Source organism: Nymphalis io, chromosome 23 (assembly GCF_905147045.1).
Source record: "Nymphalis io chromosome 23, ilAglIoxx1.1, whole genome shotgun sequence".
Taxonomy (NCBI): Eukaryota; Metazoa; Arthropoda; class Insecta; order Lepidoptera; family Nymphalidae; genus Nymphalis; species Nymphalis io.
Genome location: NC_065910.1, coordinates 3,430,451 through 3,443,853, shown reverse-complemented (window position 1 = coordinate 3,443,853; position 13,403 = coordinate 3,430,451). Strand labels below are relative to the sequence as shown.

The following is a 13,403-nucleotide window of genomic DNA, read 5'->3' as shown; positions in this document are numbered from 1 at the left end:
CAAACTGATGAGTTTTCACGAGTACCGCGCAGTCGGAAGGGTTTTTGTGAAGGATTTAAAATTAATTTATATATTTTAAGACATTTTTGTGCTTATAAAATTAAACGGTAAAAATATTACAAAATATAGAATAATAAAATGATAAAAACAAACAAAATTAAATTAACAATTGGCTCTTTGTAAAACGTTTTGTTCTGCACATTACTGGCAACATTTGTTGGCGAGCTATGCCTTCATAAATTTATTCCTCGTGTACTTGCATAATATATACACAACAGCATTGCGTATGTTTTCTATTTCAACTATCAATATAAATTTATATCAAGTAATAAGTTGAAATATTTTTATTAATATTCGAATAATATTATTCAAGTTTACTATATACAATGAGGTACTTACACTTATTACTTACAGTACACTTTTTTTGGAAACAACAATAACCCAAGATAATGTAACGTTAATTTTAAATTTCGAATAAACAATGTACAGAGTAAATAATAATAAATAAAGACAAATTAATAATTAGAGAAAGTAAGAAGATTGTATAAAATAAGAATAATAAAGTAACATACTCTAAATTTAAATTTATTAATGACCAAAATCAAATGAAGAAAGTTAAAATAAACCGAATCATAAGAAAAAATTACAATTGTTTATTAAAATTGATAACATAAATAAATTAAATTATATTGATCACAAAAAAACTTCAAGTTTAAAAATAAAATAAATAAATAAGTTAAAATATTTAATAATCAATTAAGTTTTTAGATGCAGTTCCTGCACGAAACTCCAACAGTCACTCGTCAAACAGGCCCAAAATTTGTACCATCTTCAAAAATATATCAACAATTGACGAATAAAGCAAATAAGCGGCAAACGCGTAATCATCCTCGCTTATTTCTATAGCTCTACCGCCCAATATCATTTGTAGTTCCAACACCAATATCTGTCAATAATTAATAAAGATAAAACGCTTGTATAAATATCATATAATTTGTAATGGTATTGTATCACCGCACATATGTGACAGATGGATGTCTTTTTTATATCTTATAAATATTTTTATCGATACATAATTATACTGTTAATAGAATTTTAGTAATAATTTTAATATATAATAAAATTGAACGTACTCAAATCCCTACCATCAATGATCCTGATATTTGCGTCCAGAAATAACAAACTCTTTAGCTTTATATATTAGTAAAGATGAAATAATAATATTTTCCAACTTACCACAACATTTATCATTGCGCCTACAAACAGCAATACGATTTGCAAAGGCTTGTATCGAATTTGCATAACTAACATAGCGACAGACACCATCATTGAAATAGCAACGAACACGACAGCTATTACCACAACATAGAGGTACCATTTCGTAAAATCGAACTGAAAATTAATATTAAAATAATGACAGTAACAAACGCCAGCAACAACGTAATAAGTTAATACTTCTAATTCTATCACCGCTGGTACTTTTGTCCGTGTCTCTCGCCTCCCAATGGGGACTTAAGATTTAAATTGAAGTCATCGCTCTCAGCTGCTTTACATTATTTATTCACTGTGAATATCTTAGAATTCTGCCTTTTCAAACTGACACAAGTACACAATATAAAAAAAATATTCCTAATAATTAATTCCAAAACTAGATTAATCCAAGTCCGTTAACAAAACCATTGAATTTATAAACAAGAAATATAGAGAGCTGATGTTATTAAATAATCATAACGAAGTATTTTTTTTAATTAGTCCCCAAGTTCCTTCAGGCTTCTTTCGAGTAAAGAAGGAAAAAGCAATTGTAACAGTAAGTAACAGCCTGTTAATGTCCCACTGCTGGGCTAAGGCCTCCTCTCCCTTTTGAGAAGAAGGTTTGGAGCTTATTCCACCACGCTGCTCCAATGCGGGTTGGTAGAATACACATGTGGCAGAATTTCAATGAAATTAGACACATGCAGGTTTCCTCACGATGTTTTCCTTCACCGTTAAGCACGAGATGAATTATAAACACAAATTAAGCACATGAAAATTCAGTGGTGCTTGCCCGGGTTTGAACCCACGATCATCGGTTAAGATTCACGCGTTCTTACCACTAGGCCATCTCGGCTTTGTGCAAAAGCAATTGGACCAACCCTTATCACGTTAAAAATGTTAAGAAATTGTACAGTCTACGCGGTAAAAATCAAACAATGGATATCTGGATAAATATATAAGGAGCACATAAACAAGGCTACTTACACTAGAACAAGCCAAGAGTATACAAACAGCTACGGTAACCAAAGTAGCTAAAAGCGCAAATATCAAAATGTGAGTTCTGTATCGGACGGTAATGGCTCCCACCAGATTGCTCGTTGCTAAAACCTAAAATATATTCAAAAACAAAATCTGCATATCATGTTTCTATAATAATTGTATTGTCATTTCAGAGAGAATTATTTACTTCGATGTAAAATCTCGAAAAATTTTAGACTAGTTATTCTTAATTTTTGCAACTCTTATGCTAATTACACGTAAATATTTAAGTGTGAATAACTAGTTTATTTATTTTATTATAAAGATAAATTTTAAAAGTAGCTCAAGTATATGATCATTTAAACATTCCGATACATATTCTACTTACCACTATGATAAGCGATATAAAGTTGCAAGGTGGTACCCTAGCACATGCTGACAATGCCATTACGTAGTTCATTGCAACCAAAACAATCCTATAAAAATGAAATAGAATACATAATGCATTCGTATATTTAGTATATATTTTATAATCAGGTCAATAACCATCCAGCTTACTGGGTGGTAAGGCTTTTTGCAAGTCCATCTGGATAGGTACCACCCACCCATCGTATATTCTACCTCCAAGCAGCAAAACTTAGTATTGTTGTGCTCCGTTTTGAAGAGTGAGTGAGCTAGTAAAACTACGGACCCGGAAGACATAATACCTTAGTCATCACGGCTTGTGGTGCATTGACGATGAAGATACGGTTACCATTTCTTACATTGCCAATTTCTATGGACGGTGATAACCACTTACCTTCAGGTAATATAGTAAAAAAATAGCTGTAAATTGTGTTAATTCTATGCAAAGAACTCCTTCGCTATTAAAGAACAGAATTTGCAACGTATTTCACCAAGCTGGTAAATACTCAAGCTTCAGATTTTTTTACAAAACTTGCAACTGTCCTTTATAAAGATTTATTTCACCAACAATCTTTTTATCCAAGAAAAAAAGCAAATGTTAAAAACAAGAATAAAATTTACTTACATGGAAAAAATCATTAATAATAAACCGTTCGTTTGATAATATTCTTTTAAAACTGATCTGTAAATACAAAACATATAATATAATTACAGCAAAGGTTTTTCTCATTAATGAGAAAATAACAATACTTACGAAATGTTAATAAAAATCCCAATAATAGCAGTTATTAATAACATCATAAATAATATGGTAAAAACAAATTTAACAAAGTAATTTCGGGACCGGGGATCGTATTCCATTGGGGCACCGCCGTAATTTTGACCACCACCATAGTTTGGTTGCTGACCATATCCCTGGTATTGGGCATATCCTTGGCCTTGACCATAAGCTAAAATGGAAACTTTTTAAGTAGATATATGAAGAAGGTAGCAAATGCGAAAAAGAAAGATCAGTTTTCTTTGACTTAAGTCTGTATCAGAATTGTCTTTTTACCTTGATTATACTGCACCCATATTGCTGGTGATTTTCTTTCCGTACCGCCATATTTAAATGTAGTGTGGTTTTCTGCATTTGGTTCGGACTTTTCCTTGAATTCTTTTTCTATATGAATTGATGTTTGACCTGTGTTCTTAACTACTCCATCATCACCCATTTGTTTAAGAATTTCCTGATTAGTATTTAAATCTTGAGGATTTCCTTCAATATCTATCGTTATTTCTTCTTTTTCATTTTGTGTAAGACTTGGAGTTTTCTCAACTACGTTTATATCTGTTAAATTATTCATATAGTACTATTTTACATAAACATTTCTATGAAAACTTATCTAAAACAACTGTGTATTCGAAAAATATGTACACACAGAAAGTCAATATAAAATCAAATTCAGTCTAATCAATATTCTGAAAATTAGCTGTCACGCTGACTCCTGTCAGTATTATTCTTAAATATTGAAGACTTTAAACATAGTTTCCAACGTCCTGCAAACATGAATTTTCTTTTGGCATTAGTTTACTCGCTATTTATTAAATATTCAATAAATTAAATAAATTAAAATTATAATTATTATTTTAACAATTAAAAAAGAAATAAATTAAAACTATAATTATTATTATGTTTTTATATAATTTATTTGTTGTTTAATTAATTATTTCATTTAATTATAATACTGTTCTAGATATCTACAGTAGCATTACATAGTTTCTACGCATCATCATTAAAGGCTTCAAAATTTAAAACCGATCTCATACCTCTTATCATATGTGTCATCTCGACATCGGCAGAATATTTTGCACTAATTGAGTGCAAAATATTTAGATATTGAGTGCAAATAGAGGTAGATACACGCCAAAAAAAGAAAAAAAAAGTGATAAAAGTTGTAAATATATGAACAATGCCATATAGTATTTTGGACGACTAACGTTTAAATATAGAAAAAATTCATATTCGCACACTACAATTTCAAAAATCATAATTATTAACCACCTTACAATGACAGAGGGGATAGTGATATGAGTCTTATTGCTCATAAATCATACAAGCACCTGCATATGCCACAATATCCCTTTATTACTAATGATATTACTGTTGATAATCAAAGTACTACGTATTTATTATACCACAATTTTAGTTTGAATGGTGGGCGACCTAGTGTTTGTTTAAGCGAACTCCCAGCCTGTCAATCACACGCTATTTCATTATTGTATTAAGTTAAGGTACACATAAAATATTACTGAGTGAATTTATGAGTTTAATATTTCACTATGAGAGAATTCACTAACTTCGCTATTCCTAATAAGCTTTGAAGGATGACATGAGATTCAAAGACAACAGTGTAGGAGTCTACAAAATATAGTTTTGGGTAATAGGCACAACCGGAAAGAGTTCAGGTGCAGGACCAACGGCTTTACGTGCTTTCCGAGGCACGGGAGTGTACACACTTCCAACTTCCAGACTCCGGGCTGCTACTGAGAATTTTCTAACAGAAGAACCCAATAACTTTTAATTGGCCCGTCCTGGGAATTGAACCCATGACCTACGGGTCTGCGGCGTTACATCAAGCCACTAGACCCAAGAGGCAGAGACAGACTCGTAGTAGAGTCCAATAAAAATTAGCATAGTCATCAATCCTGATTGTGATTCTATCCAGACAGAAATGACAATATGACAGCACACCAGAATGACGTAAAACCAAATAACAGATAAGATAAACCAAAGACACAGGCATTATTATTATAAGATTGATAAAAATACGATTTTAACTAATCTTTAATTCAATATACTTTAAAGTAACCAACAATAGTCGGACACCTTTTTTGTTTGTATTCATATAGTACCACTTCCGCGAAGTGCACTTTAAAAAATTCAAAAAGACTATAAATTTATTCGCCTGTATTTTTTCCGGTGTCATGGAAAAATTACTTTATGAATTTTAATCAGCTCCTCCAACTTTAGCAGATAAAATAGAATATTCAATGTTTTAACGAAACTTAAAATATTTTATGATTGTCGAATTTAGTGCAACGTTTGCATTACCAAGATGTATTTTTTTTATTTTAATGATAAACTTTTGTTATTTATTTCGAAACTACGTTAAGAAATGTCATCGTTTCTTAAATCAACGCTAATAGTTTATTATAAAAGTAAATGACATAAACAATCCGTTTATATCCTACTTCTGCATGGAGGTTGCCTAACGATATGAAAATCTTAGTAGTGCTTTCCGGATTCCAACCCGTGATCTATTGTTAATATTCATATGTTTTTTTTTTTTTTTTTTTATAGAATAGGAAGGCGGACGAGCATATGGGCCACCTGATGGTAAGTGGTCACCAACGCTCTTAGACATTGGCATTGTAAGAAATGTCAACCATCGCTTACATATCCAATGCGCCACCAACCTTGGGAACTAAGATTTTATGTCCCTTGTGCCTGTAATTACACTGGCTCACTCACCCTTCAAACCGGAACACAACAATATCAAGTATTGCTGTTTTGCGGTAGAATATCTGATGAGTGGGTGGTACCTACCCAGACGAGCTTGCACAAAGCCCTACCACCAGTAGGTTCTACCCACTGAGCCATCTCAGCTTACATTTTAATTAAATCAACTTGCTCCATCGTCATTTTCTTCTCAGATTTTTATAAAAGTATAATATCATTTTTTGTCTACGATACACTAAGTGGAAATCTGGCTCAAAAGCAACCTTAGGACGGACGTAAGATTTGTGCCTTTAAGTCGACTCTCAATTTCACGGTTGACCGTCAATACACTTTCCGTTATCTCTTTTACAATCTATAGCTTATAAAAATTCAGTACAAAACTAGAAAAAAAGCAGTTAAAATTATGTATATTTTGAATGTTAATTCAAATATGTTTAGTTTTTTTATGATTAGGCGAAAATGTGTTCTTTACCTAAAAATAGATTATGAAATTATAAAGTAAAATAATATACAAATTACTATTAGAATACTGCAAAATATACGATAACAACTATTCTGTAAGAACAAACTCGAAACACACCGCGAGCACGATCGTGCACTATTAGAAAATGATATACGATATTCACATTAAACTTTTAAGCGACACTTGAATCGACAAAGCGTATCATCGTGAGTCGGTTTTCAAAATTTCACAAAATACGAAGAGAGTTCTTGTAGAATAAGAACTACAGATGGTCGCACCAATGTATGGTGGTGAACACTTACCCACTCACTAGTTTATTTTCTAAAAATAAATAAATAATAATGCATATTACTCATCACAATATTACATAGATGATAAAAAAGCATGGAGCTAGTACTTGACTTTCAGGCTGTATATATATATCAATAACCTTTTATTTGAAATGTTGGAAAAGAGTAACTACTGAGTTACTTGCCGGTTTTTTTTCGGTAGAATCTACATTCAGAACCAGTAGTAGCTTAACATTAAATATAATTCTGTTAAATGATAATTCAAAAGCCCTTGTAAGAGTATATTGAGATTTGATTTGATTCGAGTCAATAAAAAAGTAAATAAGCCTTACAGGCTTATTTACTTAATAATATCAATATAAATAATAGATATCAATAAATATAGATTATATTTAAGAGAGCCCAAGGCCCAGTGCTGAACGAAGGTTAAAGCCACATAGCAGTTCATTTCGTTCCACACCGCAGTAACAAACAACAAAAAATTATCTCTCCCTTTTGCTAGACATAAATAGTGTCCAAGCACTAAGCACTAAATCTAACCTCTAATCTTCAGTGACATTATCGCTTGAACCTAAGTAAGCAAGTCGGGAAACCACATATCTGTTCTTATATACTTCAGTTTAAAGGCAATAAGTTCATGAGAAATGTTAAAGTATTATCAATACTTTTTGGTATTTTTTTTATTTTATTAGGTAAACGGACAAATGGGTCATCTGATGTTAAGAGGTCACTACCGCCGATATACATCGGCGATGAGAGACTTTTAACGATTCATCGTAGTCACACTGGCTCATTTATCCTTCAAAACGGAACGCAACAATATTAAGTATTGATGTTTAGCGGTAGAATACCTGATGAGTAGGAGGGACCTTCCCAGATGGGCTTGCAAAAAGCCCGTATTTACTAGGTGGTATAGGGTAAAGTAACTGGTAAATGCCTCCATCACTAGGAAAAATTTACCTACTTAAGAAAGTTTTACTCCGATGTGGTTTGGTGTATACACTCGTGACGGATTTTCTCACAATGTTTTTACCACCGAGTACGAAATGGCGTCAACACAAATTAACCATTAATTAATTTAATTTGCACTTTCCAGGATTTGAAGCCGCAATCATTAATTGAGATGCACGTATTCCATTCACTTGGCCATTCCATTAAGCTTAAGAAATTCGACACCAGTTAAATATTCTCATTTCTAGAGAGAAAGTTTCTAAGAAAAATAAAAAATGTCCCTAATTGTCTTCGAATAATAAAATCTAATGGCGGTTTTATTTATGCGTCTAGACAAATAAATCGACCAGACGATTTATAATAGATAAAAAAAATCATTCAACTTTACAAGAATATCTGGGAATATTAAACAATTTTCGTAGAGATTTTCATGTTTCATATATTTAAGGTTTTTATTATAATGGAAGTATTAGTCGATGAGATATAGCCGATCGTTTAAATAGAATAAATACACTATATAGAAGTATTAACTTTAAGATTTAAAGACAGTAAAGTAACAACCTGTAAATGTCCCATACAAAAGGCTTGGAGCTCATTCTCTCACGCTGCTTCAATGCGGTTTGGTGGTTACACATGTGGCAGGATTTCAGTGAAATAAGACACATATGGGTTTCATCAGGACGTTTTAAAATTCAGTTTTGCCTGGTTTTGGACCCGCATTCATCGGTTAGTTAGTATTTTTTTATGCAATGGAAATCTTCAGAAATCTTCTTCCCTTGTGGGGAGGGAACCGAGTTATGCCGGCTGACGTCCTCCCCAGGGCTGTACGGATATAGGATACGTGACCAACTCACGCATCCACGGCCCCAGGGTTACGTTCTGACCACTGTGCTATCTTGATTCATTGGAGCCACTAAAGAAATGAATTAAAAACACAAATTAAGCGCTTGAAAATTCACGTTGAACCTGCAATCCCCGGTTAATATTGACATGTTCGAAGCACTAGGTTTCTAATCTAATGATTCACAGTTTAAAATTAATTCATAATTTCAACATTTTCTTTATACGAGTATATAAATTAATACATCAAAAGATTAGGCCGACTATCATGCGAATCTTATTCATTGTTCATCACTGGGCATCTTACATTGTAAAACCTTTTATCTTAGAACAAAAATATAATATACTCTTCGCCAGTAAAATAATAAATAATAATAAAATATAATTAAATTATTCAGAAATATGACATTAAATTTAATCAGAGCAATGTTGATTGAAATACTATTTTCTATTATATGAAAAATACAAGCGTTGAAACTGGGTCGAGTCTATCTTTTAGACATAAGTCTCTCAATGACTTACGGGCTTAATTAAAAACTTTACTTAGCGAGTGATTAGTTAAACAATCTTGTGTCTTCTTCTTTCAAACTCCACATGAGCCGTTAAGCAACGTATATAAAAAAGGCCGATACGGAGCAAATAATTACCATTATAATGTATCAAGTACACATAATATTGTGTGAGAAAGTAAATCAATATATAGTCTATGCCAATAAATAAGTAGACGTTTTATTATGTAATTCCTAACTGAAAAAACTATTAAAACAATATACATAAATCATATCCCAAAAGAAGCAAGACGTCTCAAAACAGATTTTAGTATATATGTACATAGCTGTGATTCATAGTTAAACCCCCTTTATATTTAGACTATTGACGTCACGATCGTGAATTTAATGTTCTTGTATCTTATGTGCAATCGATACACTTACTTGAATCTACCGTCAACCAACTCAGTGTACTTGTGTTCGAACAGTGTGTGTGTTAATGTAATTGAATTGGTGACGTCATGACATCTCCCATTTATCGACTTGAACAAACATGCCAGACTCTGTCGAAACACGTCAATTTCCGCTTGTGTTTCGTTGTCAATGAACGTATCGTATTCATGACAGTTCGACAAATAAATAAACTTACACACTGTATTCAATTGATAGTGAAATAATAAAAAAAATAAAAGTCTGTAGTTGTCCCACAGCCGGGCTTAGGCCTCTTATTTTCACCAGGCTGCTGCAATTAGCGTTGTTGGATTTTCTCACGATGTATCTATGTCACTATCGAGTAGAAGATAAATAATAAACACAAATAATAAAAAAAAACAGTGGTGCGTGCTCGAGTTTGAACCAGCAATCATCGCTTCAGATTCGCGTTTTCTAGCCCACTTCGGCTCATTAACACATTATCAGATTATTCTTAAGAATACTTAAAACAAAAAAAATACAATAAAGTCAAATATCACGAAGTCAGTTTTCCATTTGTCAAACAGACTACAACTCCATTAAGTAGGTATTTAATTTGTTTCCTGGAACAATTAGTTATTTATTTATGATACTCATAAAAAAATCACCACATAAAACCCTATCTACCGCTATCAACACAACAAAAATAATACAAACAATAGTTAGTATTGTGTTTGAAGGCAGAGTGAGCCGGAGTAACTACTGGCACAAGGAACATGTCTTAGTTCCCAAGGTTGGTGGCGCATTTTCATTTTCAACAAAATTGAATAATTTTCTAAGCCATTTCACAGCCAACATAGAAATAAAACAGGCTCACCCAATAATATTCCAATTTATATATTACGAAATCTCGTCGTCTCTAATTTAATTTATTGCTCGAATCCATTGAATGGAAATTAAATACTAATCATATCTGTGTAACAAGATTAAGCAGTTCAATTTTCTTCACCCTTAATTGATTTATCCGTTATAACATGAATCGCACATTGAACATTTTCATAACAGCAAATTAGAGTCATCTAATTTTGTTCCAACTTTATTATATTCAATTACAAATATTTTGTTAACACATTTACTTTATTATATTATGTGACCGCGGAGTGGATTTCAATTTTTTGACAAAACAGACGTAGATCTTTTTCTTCTGGCATGTTTTAAAAACAACATTATTTCAGGGTGAAATCTTATTATTATTGAAACAAATTATACCCTATTTTACTTCTAGACAAAGTAGATTTCTAATGGTGAAAGAATTATTGAAATCAATTCAGTGGTTTCCGATTTTATCTACAAAAAATATATTACACGATAGGAAATCATTAATGTTCGGTTAGAATGATAGCAAGAGGGGAATCCATTTTGTTAAGGTCTATTTGACTAACGAAGTATTTTTTGTCTCTGTTGCACGACTTAGTCTCATTTTTCAAATCTTTTATCTCTTTTCATTCACATTTTCCGGTCTTTGTCGTTTTAATTGACGTCATTTAGAATAGTAAGGCTGTTTTATGGACACAAATGAAACTGTGATTTATCAACGTCAATTAGCTCGTTGGACGGTGTAGAAAAACTGCTCAAAATGCTAATCCAAAAAAAAACATAGAAAATATTCCGTATAAAAAGAACAATACATATACTAATTACCTAATAATACAGTGCGTTCCGGAGAAGGTTTTAGTATATAATATAAGCTGCGCTTCGCATTTTCGCTTTAAATTTAAACGATTGAGATGACAAGTGCGAATTTCATGTTCTTGTTATATTTATAACTAAACTACTTTCCGCTCGCGGCTAAACCGCGCGTATGGGGAGTGGGTGCAGGTATTAGGTAAATTCCTTTAGCCAACTTCTACGGGATTCTCTGTACCCCGGGTGTTCTCTAGACTGAAGGCTAATCGTAGACGTAGTACAGTAATATGCGCATGCGATCCCGTGGCACCCCCTAAGAGACGGAGTGAATACCGCTGCTCTTTAGTGGGTATTACGGTGCACTCGGTACTAATGAGTCCCACATATGTCTCCACTTCATGAGGGAAACGCATAAATGCGTTTTTCCAGTAAGAAAAAAGGGATGGCCGCGAATTTCCTACTAAATTGGTGCAATCTTTAAATTAACTCTTTATACATGCAAATGTACATCGTGTATTGGAAGTATATTGTTGTTTATAATGAATGCAGTGGATAAAAATAAAATACTCACTCAATGTATGTCTCACCTCGTTGTTTTAAATCATCATTAATTATTTATTTTTTATCTTTCTGTTATTGTTACTTATTAGTTAAGTGCAAGAACACTACGCATGCAGTGTTTGCTTTCAAATGGTTTTACATTAAATGTTTCTAGTTTTAGTAAATAATTTATTAAGATATTATTTATGTAACATCCGCTAGCAAATAAATAAATAAATAAATCTATCAGACCCGGGTGTCGGGCAAATAAGATGTTATTGGGTTTTTCTGTCGAAAATTCTCATTTTTTATCTGTCTATCATGTAGATGTATTTCTATTATTAAAATACTTTGAGAATGCAAGAAGTCACAACTCCGAACTTCTTGCATTTTTAATTATAAAATCAGATACAGTCAACTATAAAATCTAGTGAGTCGAGCGGGTAAAATACAATAAACATAACAGCTTTTAGTGTAATTTGTGTTTATAATTCATCTCGTGTCCGGCTGTGAAGGAAACGTAAGTAAGTTTTTATGTCCAATAAAATTGTGACAAATGTGTACCCCTGATTTGACGAGCGTGCTGAAACAAGTCCAAACTTGCTCCATTAGAAGGAAAGAGATCTTTGGTCTGCGAACTGTTATTTTATGTATTTTCGCAGGAGAATAAATGATGATAACAACAAATAAACAAGAATGTCCTTAACTTGTTAAAATTTATAAACCAGAGTATAAAACCTTCAAACAAATTTAGCTGAAATTGGAAATGAGATACTAGAATGTCCTTTTAAAAGATCATTATAAAAACAATTGTGTTTCCATCATAGCGAGAACAGGAACCGAGCTCATTACCATTTTATAAGAAAACACCTATTTTGTTTGAGGAGAATTTTCAAGCCACGATTTCCTATTTCTATTTCATACCTTGAATAGAAACTAGGCCGAGGTAAGTACGCCAGCGACAATTTATACTTTAAATGGAACCGAACCTATTTTCTTAACCTTTTCATATACCGTCTTGGGTTTATTTGATAAAGATAATGAAATTTCAATAATGCCGACATATTCTGTTATATAACGTCTAAGATATATACGATCCGATCGGAAAAGACTCGAGGCAATGGTCGACTATCAGTTCATAGCAAAGTTTTTACTCATTACATATTCTACCGCCAAACAGCAAGACTTGGTATAGTTGTGTTGCGATTGGAACACAATAAGAAGGGTGAATGAACTAGTGTAACTGCAGGTACAAGGGTTTGACATCTTGGTTCCTAAGGTGATGGAGGAATGGTGATGTAAGGAATAGTTAATGAGAATGTCTAGAAGCGGTAGTGATCACTTACCATTAGAGGGGTCCATTTGCCAATCCACCTACATGTTTTATAATAAAAAATACCTAAAATATCGACATATCAAACACTGTTTGTGCAAGCTCGTCTGGGTAGGTACCACCCACTCATCAGATGTTCTACCGCAAAACAGCAGTACTTGGTATTGTTGTGTTCCGGTTTGAAGGGTGAGTGAGCCAGTGTAATTGCAGGCACAAAGAACATAACAACTTAGTTCCCAAGGTCAGTGGCGCATTGGCGATG

At 32.6% G+C, this 13,403-nt stretch overlaps 1 protein-coding gene across 1 annotated transcript; it reads right to left on the bottom strand.

Annotated features, from left to right (window-relative positions):
* Positions 1 to 796: 796 nt before the first annotated feature.
* Positions 797 to 4,465, bottom strand: LOC126777446 (protein lifeguard 1-like). The gene is made up of 7 exons (XM_050500455.1): positions 4,447 to 4,465; positions 3,692 to 3,967; positions 3,392 to 3,587; positions 2,621 to 2,708; positions 2,239 to 2,361; positions 1,237 to 1,392; positions 797 to 946 (listed from the first exon to the last, which is right to left on the bottom strand). The coding sequence occupies exons 1-7, from the start codon at positions 4,463 to 4,465 to the stop codon at positions 797 to 799; spliced, it is 1,008 nt and encodes a 335-aa protein (XP_050356412.1).
* Between the last annotated feature and the right edge of the window lie 8,938 nt (positions 4,466 to 13,403).